This window comes from Strongylocentrotus purpuratus, unplaced genomic scaffold, assembly GCF_000002235.5.
Source record: "Strongylocentrotus purpuratus isolate Spur 01 unplaced genomic scaffold, Spur_5.0 spur5_scaffold_9, whole genome shotgun sequence".
Lineage (NCBI taxonomy): Eukaryota > Metazoa > Echinodermata > Echinoidea > Camarodonta > Strongylocentrotidae > Strongylocentrotus > Strongylocentrotus purpuratus.
In genome coordinates, this window is record NW_022145615.1 from 19,186,612 (window position 1) to 19,208,801 (window position 22,190).

At 38.3% G+C, this 22,190-nt stretch overlaps 1 protein-coding gene across 1 annotated transcript; it reads right to left on the bottom strand.

Moving 5' to 3' along the window:
* Positions 1 to 119: 119 nt before the first annotated feature.
* LOC105440769 (cell wall protein DAN4-like) lies at positions 120 to 20,684 on the bottom strand. Its single transcript, XM_030976365.1, has 7 exons — positions 20,576 to 20,684; positions 18,710 to 19,585; positions 17,208 to 17,432; positions 16,779 to 16,941; positions 15,897 to 16,018; positions 15,214 to 15,366; positions 120 to 370 (listed from the first exon to the last, which is right to left on the bottom strand). The coding sequence occupies exons 1-7, from the start codon at positions 20,682 to 20,684 to the stop codon at positions 120 to 122; spliced, it is 1,899 nt and encodes a 632-aa protein (XP_030832225.1).
* Between the last annotated feature and the right edge of the window lie 1,506 nt (positions 20,685 to 22,190).

Sequence of the window (22,190 nt, forward strand, 5' to 3'; positions counted from 1 at the left end):
TTGTTGCGAGAATCTTGTGTGTTGTTGACTGGGTAGTTGTTGCGGGACTCTTGTGTGTTATTGACTGGGTGGTTGTTGCGGGACTATTGTGTGTTGTTGACTGGGTGGTTGTTGCGAGACTATCGTGTGTTGTTGACTGGGTGGTTGTTGCGAGACTCTTGTGTGTTTGTGACTGGTAGCTTGTTGCGGGACTCTTGTGTGTTTGTGACTGGTAGCTTGTTGCGGGACTCTTGTGTGTTGTTGAATGGGTGGTTGTTGCGGGAATCTTGTGTGTTGTTGACTGGATGGTTGTCATATGGCCCAGCGAAGTGAATGTCTGATACGTTGTTGTACGACCTGATCGTGTTGTACGCTCTAAAGAAATTGGAGACTGAGTAGTTACAAGAGCTGTTGACTTGTCAGATGTTGTATGACTCTTTAATGTTGTTGACTTGCCAGTGGTAATCATGTGTCTGAAAGATGTTGTTAAATGGGTACTTGTGCTAGTCCTATTTTGTGTTGTTGACTGGGCCGTTGCTATATGGTTCTTCAGTGCTGTTACTGCTGTATACTTGTCAGTAATTGTGGTGTGACTTTTTGGTGTTGTTGACACTGCGATTGTTAAGTGGCTCAGAAATGTTGTAGACTGGGTGTTTGTTCTAGGCTGGATCTTGGTGCGACTCGTCGTAATGTCTGCTGTTGTTACCTGTAAATCTGTACAAAAATAATAAATATCTAAGAGGATATATGCAGTATGGCCTTGTTTAAATTATTTAGATATCTATTTTTAAGTTAATGCTCAGCTTTTTTGTTTACACTGTACTTATCTTCCATCATTCAATTACATATTGGATAGACAGGATATAGACTAACTTAATCTGACATTACATGATAGTCAAGCTGAATAAAACTGACTAACCCGCTATATTTTAGTGGATTGATAACTTCCAAGTTATGGCGAAATAGAGACTTATTAAAGAACAAATACATATTTCGGTTGAACATTCAATTTGATTCCCTGGAAATTCAGATTTTAGACATGTATTACTATTCAAAGACGCTAAGTATGAAAAGGGCACTGTAAAGAAATTGAAGGCTGTATCTTCCTGTGTATATGTTGCTTAAATAGCTTAGCTACTTTGGTACGTGCAAGGTGTTAAATATATAGAATTTCCATATATAAATACCTGTTTCCCTTGAATTGATTTCCAGGATTTGATGACAGTTTCTGTAAGTGAAACCAGGCGGACAGTTGCACATGTACCCGGACAATAATTCAAAGCAGGTTCCTCCATTTTCACACGTATTATCAGCACACTCTGTATCAAAACAATATATATTCAGAATAGGAAAGGAGATTGACACATGACATTCGTTCCTACAAGATGAGAGATGAGATATGTACTCGGATGTTCGTTATAAACATGTTGAAATATGATACTGATAATCCGTTCTAGCATAGCGTATCCATATAATAATACGCTAAGGCGTCGAGGGGGGTATCCGGGCTCCATTTTACGGCGCCCAGATCTCCCCTCCCGCCCGCCCCCGGGCGCCGCCGGGTGGTCCCGCGGACGGACGGGGTTTCAATCTACAGAATTGGCCACGTCCCGGCCCGGTGCGACGTCCCGGTCGTCGTCGACGTCGTCGATGCGTCCGCACGTCTCACTTATCCGTCACGAATTTCATGCTCTAGCATGAAACGGAAGTGGACGAGCGGTCTGAGGCGCCGGTTGCGTTCGTTTCGCCGGCAGCTCTTGCACTTTTTGCACGCACGGGTTCGATCCCGCCTCCGTCTCAAGTGTTTTTTTTCTTCTTCCCCGTGTTTGTTTTGTATATTTTAGATGTTGTAATCTTTACCATTTTTTTTATTTTAATTAAAATGTAGACCTCATATTTAAAATTTAAACGAGTCGAGTCTTTATTTGATATTAATTAGCTTATTTCATGATCAGCGCAACAGATGTCTTCCCATCCACGTCCAAACTTAGAGACCTATTTCCATCATTATTGCCGGGATTTTTATATAGTTTTCGTGAGTGGAGGTATGAAATCAAAGCTTATTTTGTGATTATTCTGGCCATGTTTACTCAGTTTTGATTATCATTTATTAAAGGAAAGTTTTCACAAGAAAATCAGAGAAAAACATCGTTCAGTTTCAAGAGCTCTGCCGTACGCATACAGTGTGTAGTGCAGTGCACTCTAGCTGCGCTGGCTGCTCGACTGAGTGAGTGAGTGAGCTATTCAGAGTCGAAGAGACTATGAAGGGCCAAACATGCCAATATTCGACAACTATACGCTATATTATGTATCCATCCATGTGACTATTTATGTCTATCCATTCATTGAAGTAGGCCTACACGTGAACACAACAGCGGGCAGGCCGAAGTGCCATAAGATCGTTGGGGGGAGGGGGGGGGGGGGGGGGGCAAAATATTTTTTTTTGCATCTTACATGTTACAAAAAAATCTGCATCTTACATGTTACATGCAGACCCCACAAAACATTTTTCAAAGTGTGGGGGGGGGGGGGTCAGGTAGATCGAAGCGAGTTGAGTGTAGGCGTGGGGTCCACGGGTTGTGGGGGGGGGGGCGAGGGGGATCAGGTAGATCGAAGCGAGTTGAGTGTAGGCGTGGGGTCCACGGGTTTCAAGGGGCCATAAACCCCCGAAAGCTCGGGGGGTTTAGGCGTTTAATTAGGGTCAGATGAGCATATTTTTAATACTTTATTTGGGGTGGGGTCAATACGTAGAGTTGCGTAGTGTTGCGTACCAACTACGCTGGCCTACGTTACTATATGCTGGGGGACGGAAACTTGACGCAGAAACTTGACGCAGAAAGTACGCCTTTTTACGCAACACTACGCTACATGACTACGCAACAGTACGCTACCCTACGCCAGATTGACAAAGCAGTAAAAGCTTTCCACACAGTAAGCAACCATAAGCAAACCTGTACGCCAGCCTACGCATAACCTACGCAGGGACTATTTTCCCATTAATACGCAGCCTAATTTCTGCGTAGTCGGTACGCCACACTACGGAACTCTACGCAGTTCCAGTGGCTTAAAGAATAACTACCGGTATAGTTGGATCGTTTTTGTTTTTTTATATAAGGCCAAATTAAAAAAAAAACATGTTTAGCGTCCTGTTTTTTCGAAAAATGGGAAGGAGGCCCTTTTTTTCTTTTCTTTTTTCTTTCAAAATGGCCGCTCCGTACATTTTCCCTGACATTCAGCCTATTTTTCAAGATGGCGGCCGACAATTTTTTTTTTTCTTTTTTAAAATCAGAAATACATTTTAGCAGTGCTTTTCATGTTTTTTTTCTTTCAAAAAAAAAAAATAAATTAAAAAAAAAAAAAAAAAAAAAAAAAGGAGGCGGCCCCCAAAAAGGAAGCAGGCGGGAACGCTGTTTTTTTTCTTTCAAAAATAAAAAAAATAAAAAAATAAAATATTTAAAAAAAAAGCGGGCGGGGACGCTAAACATGTATATTTTTTTAATGGCCTGAATGGCAAATAAAGTTCTTGGTGGTTTTAATTTAGACAGTCTCTATATATCTATTTACACCCCCGCCCCCCTCTAGGATCCCGCGGATTTCCGCGGGTCCTGCTAGTCCATATAATAATACGCTAAGGCGTCGAGGGGGGTATCCGGGGTCCATTTTACGGCGCCCAAATCTCCCCGCCCGCCCGCCCCCGGGCGCCGCCGGGCGGTCCCGCGGACGGACGGCGTTTCAATCTACGGAATTGGCCACGTCCCGGCCCGGTGCGACGTCCCGGTCGTCGTCGACGTCGTCGATGCGTCCGCACGTCCTACTTATCCGTCACGAATTTCTTGCTTTGGCATGAAACGGAAGTGGACGAGCGGTCTGAGGCGCCGGTTAATTTGCGTCCGATTCGCCGGCAGCTCTTGCTCTTTTTGCACGCACGGGTTCGATCCCGCCTCCGTCTCAAGTTTTTTTTTTCTTCCCCGTGTTTGTTTTGCATATTTTAGATGTTGTAATCTTTACCATTTTTTTTATTTTAATTAAAATGTAGACCTGATATTTAAAATTTAAACGAGTTGAGTCTTTATTTGATATTTATTAGCTTATTTCATGATATCTAGGCCTAAAAGTAAAATCAGCGCAACAGATGTCTTCCCATATCCACGTCCAAACTTAGAGACCTATCTCCATCATTATTGCCGGGATTTTTATATAGTTTTCGTGAGTGGAGGTATGAAATCAAAGCTTATTTTGTGATTATTCTGGCCATGTTTACTCAGTTTTGATTATCATTTATTAAAGGAAAGTTTTCACAAGAAAATCAGAGAAAAACATCGTTCAGTTTCAAGAGCTCTGCCGTACGCATACAGTGTGTAGTGCAGTGCAGCTGCGCTGGCTGCTCGACTGAGCTGAGTGAGTGAGTGAGCTAGCTATTCAGAGTCGAAGAGACTATGAAGGGCCAAACATGCCAATATTCGACAACTATACGCTATATTATGTATCCATCCATGCGACTATTTATGTTTATCCATTCATTGAAGTAGGCCTACACGTGAACACAACAGCGGGCAGGCTGAAGTGCCATAAGATCGTTGGGGGGGGGGGGGGGGCAAAATATTTTTTTTTGCATCTTACATGTTACAAAAAAAATCTGCATCTTACATGTTACATGCAGACCCCACAAAACATTTTTCAAAGTGTGGGGGGGGGGGGGGTCAGGTAGATCGAAGCGAGTTGAGTGTAGGCGTGGGGTCCACGGGTTGTGGGGGGGGGGGGCGAGGGGGATCAGGTAGATCGAAGCGAGTTGAGTGTAGGCGTGGGGTCCACGGGTTTCAAGGGGCCATAAACCCCCGAAAGCTCGGGGGGTTTAGGCGTTTAATTAGGGTCAGATGAGCATATTTTTAATACTTTATTTGGGGTGGGGTCAATACGTAGAGTTGCGTAGTGTAGCGTACCAACTACGCTGGCAACGTTACTATATGCTGGGGGACGGAAAGGGGTACGCAAGATGAACGAAAACAATTCAACATGTTTAATTTTTTTCGCGTACTTTCAGCGTAGAAACTTGACGCAGAAAGTACGCCTTTTTACGCAACACTACGCTACATGACTACGCAACAGTACGCTACCCTACGCCAGATTGACAAAGCAGTAAAAGCTTTCCACACAGTAAGCAACCATAAGCAAACCTGTACGCCAGCCTACGCATAACCTACGCAGGGACTATTTTCCCATTAATACGCAGCCTAATTTCTGCGTAGTCGGTACGCCACACTACGGAACTCTACGCAGTTCCAGTGGCTTAAAGAATAACTACCGGTATAGTTGGATCGTTTTTGTTTTTTTATATAAGGCCAAATTAAAAAAAAAACATGTTTAGCGTCCTGTTTTTTCGAAAAATGGGAAGGAGGCCCTTTTTTTCTTTTTTTTTTCTTTCAAAATGGCCGCTCCGTACATTTTCCCTGACATTCAGCCTATTTTTCAAGATGGCGGCCGACAATTTTTTTTTTTCTTTTTTAAAATCAGAAATACATTTTAGCAGTGCTTTTCATGTTTTTTTTCTTTCAAAAAAAAAAAAAAAATTAAAAAAAAAAATAAGAAAAAAAAAAAAAAAAATAGAAGGCGGCCCCCAAAAAGGAAGCAGGCGGGAACGCTGTTTTTTTTCTTTCAAAAATAAAAAAAATAAAAAAATAGACTCTAAAATTTTTTAAAAAAAGCGGGCGGGGACGCTAAACATGTATATTTTTTTAATGGCCTGAATGGCAAATAAAGTTCTTGGTGGTTTTAATTTAGACAGTCTCTATATATCTATTTACACCCCCCGCCCCCCTCTAGAATCCCGCGGATTTCCGCGGGTCCTGCTAGTCTATAATAATAATACGCTAAGGCTCCGCGGGGGGCGCGACGTCTCCGCCGGCCTTTGTATTCTATTGTTTTTTAATGAGATCGCCGACCGAAGTTGGTGCGGCTATCTCCTCCTGAACCCTCCCCTCGGGGTCCCGGTGCCCGGTGCCATCGTCCGCGGGAGAGTCTACTCTGTGGAATTGGCTATACTCCGCCCGAGGTCCTCCTCCGTGTCGACGTCCAGGGCGAAAACAGACGCGACATGCATAATGCAGGATATGCGTGACGACAGAGATACCTCATGGATATTCAACATTGCATCCGTAGACACACGACCGATGACTATCCGTATAAAATTGTATACACAAAAATCGGTCGTAAAAAAAACTCGAACCATATTCCATACCTTACCTGGCTTACCATGTCGCACGCAAGTACGCCAAAACACGTACATTTTCGCAGTTGCGAGATCGAGACGGAGCGTAGGGCTCGAGTTTTTGGCGGTCGATTTTGTTTCGGTAGAAGCTGAATCTAGACCATGAACCACTAAACATCGCGAAACTGCAATCAATTTCGATCACGAATTCACGATTGCTGCAATATTATAAAGTTTCCATAAATAGAGGTATGAAATTAAAGCCTTTTTTGTGATGTTCTCGCCATGTTTACGTAATTTTGATAATCATTTCTTCAAAGTAAAGAAAATCAGACAAAATCACCGTAACTGACAGTGCATTGCCACTGTGTAGTGTGTGTGTGAGATGAGCTGAGTTGCAGTTGAAAGTGTGTGAGTTGAATTCGAGTCGAAGAGATTTGACACTTTGAAATTGTTATCTGTTGGTTTGCATCATTATTGCCGCGATTTTAATATAGTTTCGTGAATAGATTTACGAAACCTGAGCTTAGAATTAGTAAAAGTATTACTAGACTCTAATGTCTACGTTTTTAAAAGACTGTTTGATTTTCCTGTGAAAATTTTACTTTGAAAAATGATTATCGAAATTCATGGTCAGAAATAATCACAATCTAGGGTCTATTATGTTACAGTTCTTGCATCAAATCAATGCATGAAAACTTAGTTATTGAACTAGAAAAATGTTGTTTTTTTTAAATAGGCAATTATGAAGTAGGAAGCCTGAAACCTAATAGCCTACTAAACAAATCTCAACAAAGTGTAGGCCTATCCTTATATGAATTAATGAAAAAGTAGCCCCAGAAAAAAGAGCCCCAGAAAATTTCCCTAAAATTTGAAATGGAGCCCCCGAAATGAAAAACTTAATTTTTTGCCTGCGCACCCCCTCTAGAATCCCGCGGATTTCCGCGGGTCCTGAGTTGAGTGTATATATAATATAGGCGTGGGGTCCACGGGTTTCAAGGGGCCATAAACCCCCAAAAGCTCGGGGGTTACGTTTTTCAAAGTTGGGGGGGGGGGGAGAGATCAGATCGCAGCGAGTTGAGTGTATATATAATATAGGCGTGGGGTCCACGGGTTTCAAGGGGCCATAAACCCCCGAAAGCTCGGGGGTTTTAGGCGTATAGGGTCAGATGAGCATATTTTTAATACTTTATTTGTGACACTTGCGGGTCACTATTGGCGTGGGGTCAATACGTAGAGTTGCGTAGTGTTGCGTAACAACTACGCTGGCCTACGTTACTATATGCTGAGGGACGGAAAGGGGTACGCAAGATGAACGAAAACAATTCAACCTGTTTAATTTTTTTCGCCAGCCTACGCATAACCTACGCAGGGACTATTTCCCCATTAATACGCAGCCTAATTTCTGCGTAGTCGGTACGCCACACTACGGAACTCTACGCAGTTCCAGTGGCTTAAAGAATAACTACCGGTACAGTTGGATCGTTTTTTTAATTTTTATATAAGGCCAAATTAAAAAAAAACATGTTTAGCTTCCTGTTTTTTCGAAAAATGGGAAGGAGGAGGCCCTTTTTTTTTCTTTTTATTTTCTTTCAAAATGGCCGCTCCGTACATTTTCCTGACATTCAGGCTATTTTTCAAGATGGCGGCCGACAATTTTTTTTTTCTTTTTTAAAATCAAAAATACATTTTAGCAGTGCTTTTCATGTTTTTTTCTTTCAAAAAAAAAAAAAAAAAAAAAAAAAAAAAATTAAAAAAAATAGGAGGCGGCCCCCAAAAAGGAAGCAGGCGGGGACGCTGTTTTTTTTTCTTTCAAAAAAAAAAAAAAAAAAAAAAAAAAAAAAAAACTTTTCAAAAAATTTCAAAAAAAAAAATAGGAGGCGGCCCCCAAAAAGGAAGCGGGCGGGGACGCTTAACATGTATATTTCTTAATGGCCTGAATGGCAAATAAAGTTCTTGGTGGTTTTAATTAAGACAGTCTCTATATATCTATTTACACCCCCCGCCCCCCTCTAGGATCCCGCGGATTTCCGCGGGTCCTGCTAGTAGCACATTATGATATAACAACCCTATAAGAGCTTTTGTTATGACCAAGTTTGTATCCTATAGATGATCAGTGTATTCTGCTATACATAGCTTTCTCTAGTTGAATTTCGATAAATTAGACTAAAGTTTTGCTAGAATAAACGGATGGACGACGGACGGACACAAAAATACAGTGACTGAAGCACCTACTATTTATGGAGCTCTCACACTCTGCCGTGTAGGCCTACCGTCCACCTGCCGGGCTATTAAAAAACAACAGAGTCCAGAACGTTGGGTTTTGAGCGAACTTGTCCCCGGCCGCAAAAAAAAAATCATAAAATTAATCTTTTCACCGTTTCGTTGCCATCTTCTGACCGTTCTCACCGGACGCATACCGGGTGTTGAACGTGCTTCTACCGTCTTCCGCCCAGATTGACTTTTGTTGAAAATTTTGGCCGTTTCCATACCGGGCCCATACCGGGTCTCGAACGTGTGCACCGGGTTTGTAGCAGCCACCTACCAGTCACTTAGCGTCCCCTCACCGCTCGGAGCGTCCTGTGAGCGAGTCCCCGGACTGCTGACGTCATGACACGACTGCCATAAATACCCCGATTTGAACGGCAACGGTCAGTCCGCTCTCCATTTTTCATCACCGTTCTGTAACGGGTTATGAGCGTGTTGTGAACGTGTTCATACAGTGTGACCGTTTTCATAACGTATTCATACCGTCCTCATACCGTTCAACACCGTCCTCTTGCCGCTTACTTGCGGCCGGTGCCTGCCGGCCAAAGTTTTGAACATGCCCAAAACTTTTGCCGGGTCCCACCGGGTGTAAATAAGCGCCAACGCCCTATTAACGTGTTCCCCGCTTTGATAACGAACCACCGTGTGCCCTCGCCGTTCTCCACCGTCCGCAGACATTTTCGCGCACGGTGGCACACGGTAGGCCTACACGGCAGAGTGTGAGAGTCACTTTAATGCTAAAGTCTGGAACTACTTACCATACACCAGTTTGCACGCAGTATGGAATTCCGGGCCTAGTGGTGATGATGGTAACGGGCTTAAGACTTCCACTGCTACTTGATTGAGGATTGTTCCGTTCGATAAAATTATTGGTTTGCAGTCGTATTTTGAGAACAATTTACCTTAATAAACATAAAGATAATTCATACAAGAAAATTATTAAAATCGAAAGCTTGATTATGCAAATTATTTGTTAACAAATACATGTACGTGCAATACTTCCAGATAAAAAAAAACAATCAAAATGTATATGGTAACGACATTGATGTCACCTACTAGGTCTATAATAAAAATGTGTATAGCTTCAATGACATGTTATACCTAGCTCTCTCTTGCTCTCTATCTCTCTCCCTCTGTCTCTCTCTCTCTCTCTATCTTTCTCTTGCTCGCTGAGTCATCATTCTCATTAATTTCCATCTACATCTTCAAAAAAGAATTATGTTTAAAAAAATTACATTCTTTATGATAACGTCCGTTTTTCCTTCTAATATTTTTGTTGTTGTCGTCGTTGTTTGAGTTTGATTTGTTCAGACGTGTTGTGAGTGATTAAACGTCTTTGATTTGCTTCTACATTTTGGTTAGTGAGGAGAGGTATTAACTTGTGCTTTGGAGAAAATGCGTACCTGCCACAAACACTGCCAAGTAGAATATAAGGAGCAAAAGATGACACAGTGCTAGCTCCTGAAAAAAGAGAACATTTTACCACAAATATGACTTGGATTTTTCAAATCTCATTTCACATCAAAACCAAAACCTCATTTTGATTAAATAGGACGCTTATTGATAGGTTGATTGATGTGTTTATTATTTCAGCATTTATTCATTCATTCGTATATATATTAATAACCCATAAGTAATTCAATGACTTTTAGTTTTTGTTTATTATTTATTCAATTCTCCAATAGTATTACATTTTATTTACAAACATGGTAGTCTTTTCAGTGCCAAAAGGCCTGCTTAAATTAAGAGGTACAATATATAATTTGCCAATAAAAGGTAATAGAGTTTATAATTTTCTCTCTGAACAACACAATTTTTCAACGAAATTCAGAAACCAAACTGTGTCCAACAGGCCAGTTAAATAATGCTTCAAATACGATATTCATATTACGAAGTTCCGTTTAAATTTAGTGGATGCATTTGAATTGTCTTAGTATATCCCCTATTGAATTCAAAACGTGTCACACGATGTCGAGGTGTTTCAGCTTAGTGTTACCAATTGTTAAGTTTGATAGGTCTAATTATATCATAACAATTTAGTCATTTCATAGAAATGCTTATTTGGACCAATACAAGCAACAGATGAGTGTGCAATGCTAGAAAGAAAACATATTTCTTAGACATTTACAGACATACAGTTTCAAGTTAGAACTTTCAAACGCGTAATAATTATCAACTCATTTAGAATTGATCATGCTCTTGTTACAACGAAAACAAACCATGGGATACTTTAAATGCTGATGTAATTAAAGATATATATTACCATTCTGATGTTTCAAATTTCAGAGCTTGTGTCGCATGAATAGTTCTGTCCCCATCGAATAACGAGGTGAAAGAGACCATTCAAATGATAAGCTATCGTGAAATATATAAAATGTCGACCATATCATTGTGCGATGCTAGTGTGCAATGACCAAAACGCAGTCCACTTCGTTTTACATTTTACTCATCACGTGTGTGTTTAACGCAGTTTACACGATCTTCATACCTTAATCAACCATCTTTTACATTCAATAAGCTGCAAAAAAAAAGGTGTAAGCGACTGTATCAGTAACGTGTATCCATGGTAACAATATATACAATTCCCTCTTCTGTCCACCTTTTGTCTGTCTCCACTCTCCGGTATCTCTTTATCAAATCATCCATCCTCTCTTTTTCATTTTCTCACTAACTTTCTCTTTTCTACTCGATATCGATTGATGTTTGCACAAGTTTATGTTCAGCAAACTTGGTAAAAGCTTTGCCTTTATTCACACGTTAGCATTGACGTTAAAGATACACGAAGTGTACCCCTGGTTCTATCTACATGTATTTTTACATTTGTTAGCATTGAGCAGCGTGAGATAGCTTTATTTATTTTACGTAGAACTGTCCATAATTTCATGTCACTACATTCAAACATCCATGCGCCTGGAATGGTGGCGATGGTAACAGTATAGAACATCATTGTCAATACATCAATAACTGGTTCACTCGTGACGGAAACAAAGAAGTAAGTCAATACATTAAACGATCGACCCCATTTTCTTCCTATAAATAATACGTTGATTTTTAATAGGAAGAGAGCAGTTTGGAATCCACTGTACAGACGTTATTATGAAGGGCTGCTGGTGATGGAGAAAAAAAGGAGAACATTTGTAGCTATCGTGGTTTAAAAGGAAACATCAAATTAAGATAAATTCGAAGGAATGTAATGATCCAAGATTTGTCAAAGGGAGGAATTAAGACGGTAGATGTTCAGTCATCTGCCAGCGCACAGCAATTATATGGGATTCAAAGAATAAAAGAAGCCGAGAAACAAGGATGGTTTCAAATTCTTAAATATTATCTTAAAAAGAACGGTGGTTTGTTCCTGTTTAATTGTAACTATAGTCATAAAGTGTTAGACAAAAACATTCCTAAGTTCTATCGAGCTATTTTAGAAAGATGGAACTCTCTCAATGTGAGAAACAGAGAGGATAGTACAAAATTCCAGATTATTTGGAACAATAGACAATTACAAGTCAATTTAGATATGATTTTCTTTCGAAAACTTTTCATTAAAAAAATGTGTTTTTTAGTGACATCCTCACAGAAGGGGGCAATTTAAAGCAACAAGATGACATGAAAAGGTTTTTTGAACTAGATGCAAATGATTACTTTAGGATACAGGGAGTGTACTCTTCGTTATCAAAGATAAATATTCCTAAAATAATTTATACAAATCCATTCAAAAACGATATTACTTCCAATATTATTCCCCCCCCCGAGTTGATCTTTTTGAACAGAATAAAAAGCAAACAGTTGTATGATCTGTTGGTCGCAGAGAAATATGAATGCCCATTCAGTACGTTTAGACTAAAGAATAGATATGATGTTTCAGATAAAGAATTGTTATTGGCTCGTTCAGGTATCATTTCAACTACAATTGATGTAATTTACAGAGAATTTCAGTTCAAGGTGTTAAATAATATTCTAAATATTATAAACTGTATAAAATGAAAGTCATTAGTTCCCCATTATGTTCTTTTTGTGACCTAGAAAATGAAACGATTGAACGATTTTTTTGGAAATGTATAAAAGTACATGATTTTTGGAATCAGCTCGGAAAAGAGTTGACTATGTTTGATTTCTCGATTTTGAACGAAAAAACGGTAATTCTTGGTATACTGTCGAAGAATTATATTCTTTTAATCAGATATTAATAATTGCAAAGAAAACAATTTACCTAACTAGATGCAAATTAGTTAAAGGTAATACAAAGTTTCGGGAAATTTTGAAAATTGGGCGGATAGTGATTCTTTACGATTAATTTTGATATGTTTGGACGCCCTGTGGATGTATTATAAGCACTAGAAAATTTAGATCCTAAAACACTTCTGCTTTCGAGAAAAATTGAATATACAAATTTACCGGTGCTCCCGGTAAATTTTGATAAATTTCAAATAGCGCCTACGGTCGTAGAATGGTAGCTGCGACCATGAACATCTCAGAATATGTTATTGTGATATATAATTACCAAACGGGAATAGCTAATCGGTCAATTTTAGTCAAGAAACATTTTTTTATAGCTCAATCAATATCTTGACCTTAAGAGGGAGCTATACAATATGAAGAGTGTTTTATTTATAATTTCATAACCTTAGACTCGATTTCAACCGCGACAACGATCACTGAATATTGCAGGATCACGGACGCTTCAATATGTTTATTTGAACCAATACCATGACCCCATACCAAAAATTTGTATTACCTTTAAACCAAATATTTCTAACTTAATTGCCAGGTAGCAAATCCGGATTGATGTCACGCCAATGAGACAATAGTGCTAGGCTTGGTTTTGAACCCTCAGCCATTGGAATGAGAGTCATGAGTATAAACAACCATACCACGACAAAAGGCTCCAGAATATCATTATTGAATCCCATTCTTCAAATTAGTAATAAAAATCACCTAAATGCTAATTTATCAATACATAAATTCGTGATAATTTTAGCAGAAAATGACAACACTGTTTACTAGCCATGATAATAATGCTGTATCCACTCTTTAAACAGCAATCCACTCTCCACATCCCCGAGCATGACACTATATCTCAACAATTATCAGTTTATGTGGATCTGTGATCAAATATATATTTTATACAGAGTGCGTTTCTTTACAGCTTTGAACGGTACTAACAATATTTTTCTCATTTACTCTCCTTCAAAAAGAATTCTAAAATTTCGCAATGGAGATATTATAGCAACGTTTGTGAAGAGAGGAAATGAGACAAATCGCAAGGAATATATATGAATTAATTCCAGCAAAAAGGCACACAATACAGCTAACGTGTTTTACATGAAGCATACATTATTTCAATAAGTGTATGATATTAGTGGGTAAGTATATGGAACTCTTCTATATCGTGGTCTCTTTCTGTAAAGAGAAAACGTAATTAAATACAAAAATAGTACCATTAACTTAAATTGCAGATTAGTCAATATACATTAGAAAATACGTCAACATAGGCCTACTGAGCAAAAATTGAACACATATAAAAATGAATTTTGTCACCTGAAGAAATGACGTCCCATTTACCAACCAGTGTTAGAAATATATTGAACATTATTTTGATCGAAATGATATGCTGACTAGTTATACGGTGACAATTTATAACTTTAATCACATCTTTATTTCTGTTTCCAAGTTTATATTTTTGACATACTCATTATGTTCATTAATACTTTTGTCATAAGTTAACCTACACGTTTCAATAAATTAGTGCTTGATTAACTAAGAAATGATAATAAATAAGTAGGGCTGATATACACACAAATGAAATACTAGGCACAGTTTTAGATGAGAGATCAATAACGAAGCTGTTTCACACATGCAGGTGTTGACTACTTGAATGAACCAATCATGCATAATTGTCATGTGCATTGGTTAAATATATAAATTTTTCATCAAATATTTGTGCTACATTTTACATCCATTATTTATAAGGTTTAAAAAAAACATAGAAAAAGGTACAGAAGACTAGCTCTGTTGAAAAAGATGGGTCTACATTCTTGTTTTAATGTTACCAGATTTTAAATCGAATTATTCCATACTAGAGGCCATTTTAACTAATATTGGAGTATATATTAACAACAGGTACATGTGTATTTCGTTAAATACAGTCATGTGCCTTTTATTACTCTGCATAATGGATGGGCAGTTGTGCTTCATGGCTAGTCCAACAATTCATCCATTTACCAACCATGTCCAGCACATTTCCCCCAAAACGCCGAGAATTTTTCACCATACAAAACGCTAGTGTCACTTCAATAATATATGACATATAGTTATGACGCCACTCTTCAAAAGTCAAATTACATTATAATTGCGATGATTATATTGATAACAATGACAAAAAGAAGAAGAAGAAGAAGAAGAAGAAGAAGGAGAAGAAGAAGAAGAAGAAGAAGAAGAAGGGTATCATCATCATCAGTATCAATACTGTTCTCTCCGAGGGCCCTGCAATCACCCCCTACTTAAGACACGCTACCATGATGAGGCGCTCAAGCATTCAAGGTAAGTCTTCTTACCGCGTATCCATTTACTACACCTGGTTGGAGAGTGGCAATGTAGATTAATATCTTGCCAAGGGGGTAGCGTTTGAAATAAGTTTTGGGTATTGTTTTAAGCAATAGATGTGATGTGCATCTTTCGTGGATTTGGAAATACTTCGCTCGAGTTCTCAATAAAATTTGGATCCGACTCTGTGAAATCACTACAGCTGACGATCCCCTTGGTACCTTTGTCTGTAAAGTACATCACCCCATTGTATAGCATAACATCTTGTGGTAGGAAGTTACCAGACACGTCCTGGATCTGCTGCTTACCGTTACCTAGTAGATCAGTAAAGACGATCTCTTTGGCGCCTTCGTCAGCGAAGTATATACGATTGTCTAATATAGAATTAAAACAAAAGGAGTATAATATACATTTCTGACGAATTTTAACGTATCTGATTTTTAAAAAATTGGTCCATCACAAATTTAGTAAACACACACTACATTTTGCATAATTTGTATTTACGTATGCATACTAAACACCAACTTAACATGATGTAAGGTGAAATTGGAGACGGAAAAACATTTGTAGATTAAATAAATGTAAATTTAAATTCTACTTGTAATGAAGATACACAGGTCGATTTGCAACATATGCATCCTCAATTCCTGACACTATACCCTTTTTTGTCAAAGGATATCGCATGTTTTGAATTTAAGGGAGTATTATTTGATCTCATCCGATATGAAACAAATTTGTAGAAAAAAAATTCGATACACAAGATTTCACAAAATATTATATATATCATTCCGATTTCCAAAAACGATCTCTAGTTCGACACAATTTGATAAAAAGAATCATTTACAGACAAAATAATGTAGAGATACAGTGTTTGCTGACTATAAACACTCCACATTTTGCTTACCTGATAGACTAACGTCCAATCCAACAATTTTGTCATACAATCCATCTTCAAACAACAACGTTCGTCCCGACCCATCTAAATTAATCCGTTCTATCTTGCTTGTGTGAGACCAGTATAGATGTCTATAACGATACGAACAAAAGAATAATAAACATGAAAAATATCCACCTATTACACGAAATTCCGAAATGTTATGATTGAAAATGTCTTGTTAAGATAATAATATCCATAGTGAGTTCTTGTATAGCGCTAGTGTCTGTTAGACTTGACACTGGAGCTCCACACTTTATTCCTGTTAGGTATCCATTTCCTCACCTGGGTCGAGTGTGGCTAATGTAGATTAATGACTTACTAAATGCCATGTTCATGTACTAGATATAATACATTGAATTTCTCACTTGAATAATGACGTTCCTTCAGAGATTTAAATACTAAGTTTATTGGAGGAGCTCGCGCCTTTGGATGTTTTTTTTAAACAGATATATGGCGGAATATAAATGCTGTGAATCATCATCATCTTCCTGGATTTAAATTTTAAAATGTATTGAGAGGGAGAAAGATGTTCTTATTTGCTCGCCCAAAACTCTTTCTCTCTCTCTCCCAAAATCCATACACTGGCGTAAAGAAGAAAGCTATTCTGACAAGAGTCGTCAGCCGCTTAAGGGTCTCTAGAATAAAATGTGTCACTAAGGGTTCGTTGGTAACAATTTGTCGTACTGCTCATAATTTTTTCCAAAAAAAAAAAAGATACAAGATATTTCCAGATACATAGATAAATACAATGGGTTGACCTATTAGTGTGATATTGCCCTGGAATGCCCCGATGATTTTTTTATTTTGTTGATTTTGTTGTGGGGGGGGGGGGAGATCAGAAGCACCTACTGTGTTGTCTCAAAGACTACGACGGCACGTGGCTTGTCGATATCGTTGGAAACCATGTCCATCTCTCCTGTTCCATCTAGATTGATCGATTTGATGACGGAATCGTCTCGAAAAGCACAATAAATCCTTCGCACTGACTCCGCAATGGCGATGTCTACAGGGCCTGTTGGTTTGAATAAAATAATAGTGTTGACGTTTTTTGTTCTTCTACTGGAAGAAGCAGAATTCCGGAATTAACAGATCAGAATCCTTAAATTCTTGCGTTTACCCCTACCCCTAAATATAGATCGACGTCTCTAGATATTCTGGAAAAGTTATAGCCGAGGTTCAAAAAGATTATAGTAACTTGTACTCTTCTATGAGCACACGTGACTAGCGTGACTGTCGAAGAAATTAGAGTAAACATAATTTAACATAATATGTATTTACCATCGTAGCTAAAGTTCGGAATGCTCTCTTTGTTTGTCCCGTCTACATTAGCACTGCATATCAGTTTGTCTCCGGTTTCTGTCCAATAGACTTTATTCTCAACATGGTCATAGGTTACACCCCATGGTTTGTCTGTAGCTAGGGGCATCTCGGTGAATGTCATACTCTGTAGATCAGCCCAGAAGATCTTATTTTCACTACTGTCGGTGACGAAAACCTTGGCATCTTGTAAGAAAACACAAGAAATACGACTTACGGTCAAGGAAAAGGTGGTTTTACATAGTTATTATATCCGGAAGTTGCCTAGCAACAACGTCTGAATGCCCTCTACATCGGGACCAAACCTATTTATTACGCTCTTTCAAAATGCACGTAGGTAGGTAGAGATAAATTGCACATGCGCACTACTCCACCCCTACCCCCCCCCCCCCCCCGCGTTGTTTTGTTTTTCTTTCTTTTTGAAAGGAAGTTCTTAGTTGTTAAACATGTTATTGTTTAAAGACGAAAATTAAAAATGCAACACCTTGATAAAAGTTTACCTCAGGGTTTCCTAATGTCATGTTATTTTAAAGGAATCACACTAAGAAGCAAAAATATTTTGAATTGATGCAAAACTCATATCATTGCGAAGGGGAAGCCTTACTAATCAAATACAACAACCCTCCTCTTCAAAATATGTTTGGGGCCCGAAGTAATCAACTCTCAAAAATGTTAGTTTTGAGATCCAGATTTTCTGCCTTCAGCGGTCCTTTGTAGAGCGTCAATATTTGTGACGTCACACCCGGGACACGGCTGGCTAGCTGCATACTGCTACACGGCACTGAGCTGTTCGTCCAGTGTGTGACGTCATAATTCAGAGCTCGCTACGCTCGTGTGTTTGGCTTACGTTCGGGGTCGCTTGGGGGTCTAAGAAGGGTCTTGAAAAATTGCATTTTACGCCTTTCCATGATATCTATATAATTTCTCGGCAAATTATTCGTGTTTTTTCAAATGAAAATCTTTCCATCCATATGTAATTTGTTCTAATTATCAGTTGTTAGTGAATTTTCTTTGTGTAGCTCCTTTAAAGAATGGCTCACATTAACTTGGGTCCGATCAAAATAATTGGGAGAAGGTTTTCCTAATTCTGTTAATTTCATATTATGCGAATAAGAACCCCCCCCCCCCCAATCCAATCCAAACATATTGCCCCTTCCAAGTCGACACCTACTTTATAATTACAATGACATATGTTTTTGGTTATTTTTCTTAGAAATCAAAAATTACCACCGATTGAAAGGTCACGACCATACAAAATAATAGTACTAGAAAGCAAATACAACAATTGCCTTTATGTTCACTGAGATGTAGGAAATCTATTTGAACACATGCCTTTAATGTTAACTGAGATGTAAATTTATTATTTGAGATGTTTTTATACTAAAACATGTTAAATGGTGTTTCGAGTACTCTTGATATATAACATTTACTGAAAAACTTATCCCAATAGTCTTGAAACTTACTCTGAATGTTTTGGGTTTGCAACTCGGCGGTTGATGTAGGAATCGCTGTTGTAGACTGGGTTGTTGTAGTGGGGATCGTCGTTGTTGTAGTGGGAATCATCTCTGTTGTAGACTGGGTTGTTGTAGTGGGGATCGTCGTTGTTGTAGTGGGAATCTTCTCTGTTGTTGACTGGGTTGATGTAGTTTGCGACTCGATGGTTGTTGTATGAATCATCTCTGTCGTTGACTGGGTTGATGTAGTTGAAATCGTTGATGTTGTTGTAGGAATCGCTGTTCTAGACTGGGACATTGTAGTGGGGACCGTCCTCGTTGTAGTGGGAATCATCTCTGTTGTTGACTGGGTTGATGTAGATGAAATCGTTGATGTTGTTGTAGGAATCGTTGTTGTTGTTGTCAAATGCTCGGTTGTTGTAGTAGAAATCGATGTTGTCGTAGATTGAGTAGTTAATGTAGAAACATCTGTTGTTGTTGTTGTTGTTGCTGTTGATGTTGTTTTAGGATTCTTGGTTGTTGTGGACTGAGTGGTTGTTGTGGGAACGTCTGCTGCAGTTAACTGAGTTGCCATGGGATCACTCGTAGACATTGTTAACTCGGCACTTGTGATGGGACTGCTTGGGTTTGTTACAAATGGGGTTGTCATGTGACTTGTTGACGTTGTAAGAGGCAGCGTCGCCGGCGTTGTATGAATCCCCTCTACAAAAGAAACATCTATTGTCTGCGTTGTGAGAGTTGATTGTGCTGTTGTTGATTCAAGGTAAGTTACTACCGGTGTTGAAGCTGCTTCTTCTTCCGATGGAGTAGTTACTTGATCAAAGAATGATGTTGCCGATGCTAAAGCAGACGACGAGGTCCCTTGAGGAAACTGTCTGTTCATCACTTTATAAAGTAAAATAAGTGCAATACATTACGTTATGGTTTATGTTATAGAATGGTTGGGGAGGGGGGGGGGTCTTCAAAAATTCGTATTGTAAACAGGATCAACTTATTTCATTAGCTATTCTAAACGATGCAGTTGTCAAATTTAAAGAAGGTTAATCGTATACGGTGGGAGTGAGTGGTAGATATTAACTAGTGCTGGTTGACTTTTGTTGTAAAATGACTTGAATTCTAGAGTCTGTGGGTATACTTTTAGGCTTAGAACGGGGGTGGGAGCCTCTTTCAGCATTTTCCATTTGATCAATGGCCATAAAAAACACTCATCGTCAAATAGCCCCGATGGGATGAACATATGCATACCTATGCAGCTTTATCATAGTTCATGTTATGCAAGCTTTTAGAACAAAGGTTATTAAACAAGAGAAACGCTTGACGCAATATTTACTACAATTGTACCAAGATTGATAATTTCATGAATTGTGAAAAAATAACAAAAACGTTTCTATTAATTCTCATATTAAGTTGTAAAAACGTAATCCAAGTCTACGTACCTTATGTGACCTTTCACCTTAACTTACTGACCTGAAGTTCTACTTACATGATAGGGAGTACATGATAACCCTTAGTCTGAGTTGCATTAAATCAGAACTTATACTTTCAACATTATATTAAAAATTCAAAAAACTTAATTATGGTGCCACAACATAGTCTAAGTTTGTTGACCTGAAATGACATTTGACCTTAATTTTGTGACCTGAAATTATACTCACATGATTGGAGATACTTGATAACCCTTTAGTCTAAGTTTCACTGAAAAGTAACATATACTTTCAAAATGATATTAAAAATTCAAAAACTAAACCTTAGGATAAGTTTTTGATGTTGACGCCGCCGCGCCGCCAACGGAAAAGCGGCGCCTATGTCTCGCTTTTGATATGCAGGCGAGACAAAAATAATGAAAAGAGAGCAAATTACATTGAGAATACTTACCTTGAGGGGGTATACAGGCGTAGTGCTGGAATTTACCACTATGTATAGTATCGAATGGGTAATTCGTTATTCTTACTGGAACCGGCCTGATTACAGACGAATCTGCCATTAACAGTGGCCTACAAAACGATGCATCTGCCAAATCTACATTGAAAAGAAAGACGTGAGTAATTGCGAAAAAGAATATGTATCAATCTAAACGTCATACTACCAAATTATACCAATAATGATGAATATAATGATGACCATAAAATGATAATAAAAATAATTATGAAAATAATGATATAATAATGATAATAATAATCATCTTCATTATTATTATAATAGTGATAATAATAATGATGATTATATTTACAATTTATTATGATAATGATGATAATTATGATAATGATATGGGATTTATATAGCGCCTATTTTAGAGGATACAAGGTGCTGGTAAAATTATGAATCGTAGAGTTGTGTTTTTTTAGAGCAAAGTATTATTTATCAGACATGCAGGGAGTTCTTTCTATAGACGTAGGACAACGGGTTGAAAAAAATAATGAACCCAGTTTTTTTTCTGGAATTAAGAATGAGGAAAAACGGAGCAGATGTAGATCGAAGTGAACTTGGGTGACAAGGAGTAAACAAAAAATTAAGGCAAATAATTACGTGTAATGTCAATGTACGCAATCAGTAACATGAACACCGTGAGCTGGTACGAAGACACGAGGGTGGACTGTCAGTAAATGAAAGATTGAAGTAAAAAAATTATGTATATGAAGCAAAGCTATGGTAAAACTACCAGGAAAATATGGCCCATAGTATTTATCATGGCCAATCGATGTTTTGTCCATACATGCTGAAAGCATTATCATCGCCTGAATTGAACATAACGAAAGACTTGCGCTATGAAAATATTTTTAGTGTGAATCGAATTAATTAATGTGTCGTAGGCGATGAATTACGAACTTTCTAAAGGTGAATAAAAGCCAAGTTATTGGGAATGTATTTAAAGCCCCTCTGTAATATTGGGAGTCACAAATTCACCTAAAATTTGATGGCAAAATGTCACTTAAAGATAAAGTTGAGTTCTGGTCATTAAATTGCATTGTGAAAGAAGCGAATCGATCGGAACATTTGACCATGTTGCATAACATTATTGATGTGTACTGCAAGGTTCTGGAATCATCAAAATGATAAGAATTCAGTCCAGTCTTGGTAAAAGTAACAAGCACTCTGTACACAGAAAGTTATATGTTGGAGTACACAAACATTAGGCATACAAATTAGGCCCCCATTTTTCTGTTACAAGTCATATTTAGAATATAAAGGCATTTGAAGGCATATGTCTTGATATTTTGGGGATCGTACAAACCGTTTTATCGAGATTCAGCTTTGATCATGCTAACCATTACAAACATACAAGATTACTCAATCCGAATAAACCAATTTTACAAATAAAAAAAAAATCATTTTACAATACAATTTTAATGATTTTCACAAGAATGAAAGTAAAAGCACTCTTACCATCTTTAAAACGTCTTGAAAACTGTCCACACTTATTGTAGAAGACCGTTTAAGTACGACGGTGGCTGGCAATTATCCGGGTATATGTCACCCTTTCAAAGATCTC

What these genes read in the sequence shown, in the direction of transcription:
- LOC105440769 (XM_030976365.1), bottom strand. Translation starts at nt 20,684, where the DNA reads ATGGCAGATTCGTCTGTAATCAGGCCGGTTCCAGTAAGAATAACGAAT. An exon ending in GCAAACCCAAAACATTCAGA is followed by an intron (nt 17,433 to 18,709) that starts GTAAGTTTCAAG and finishes TTTTCTTACAAG; the next exon opens with ATGCCAAGGTTTTCGTCACC. An exon ending in TCCGAACTTTAGCTACGATG is followed by an intron (nt 16,942 to 17,207) that starts GTAAATACATAT and finishes TCAAACCAACAG; the next exon opens with GCCCTGTAGACATCGCCATT.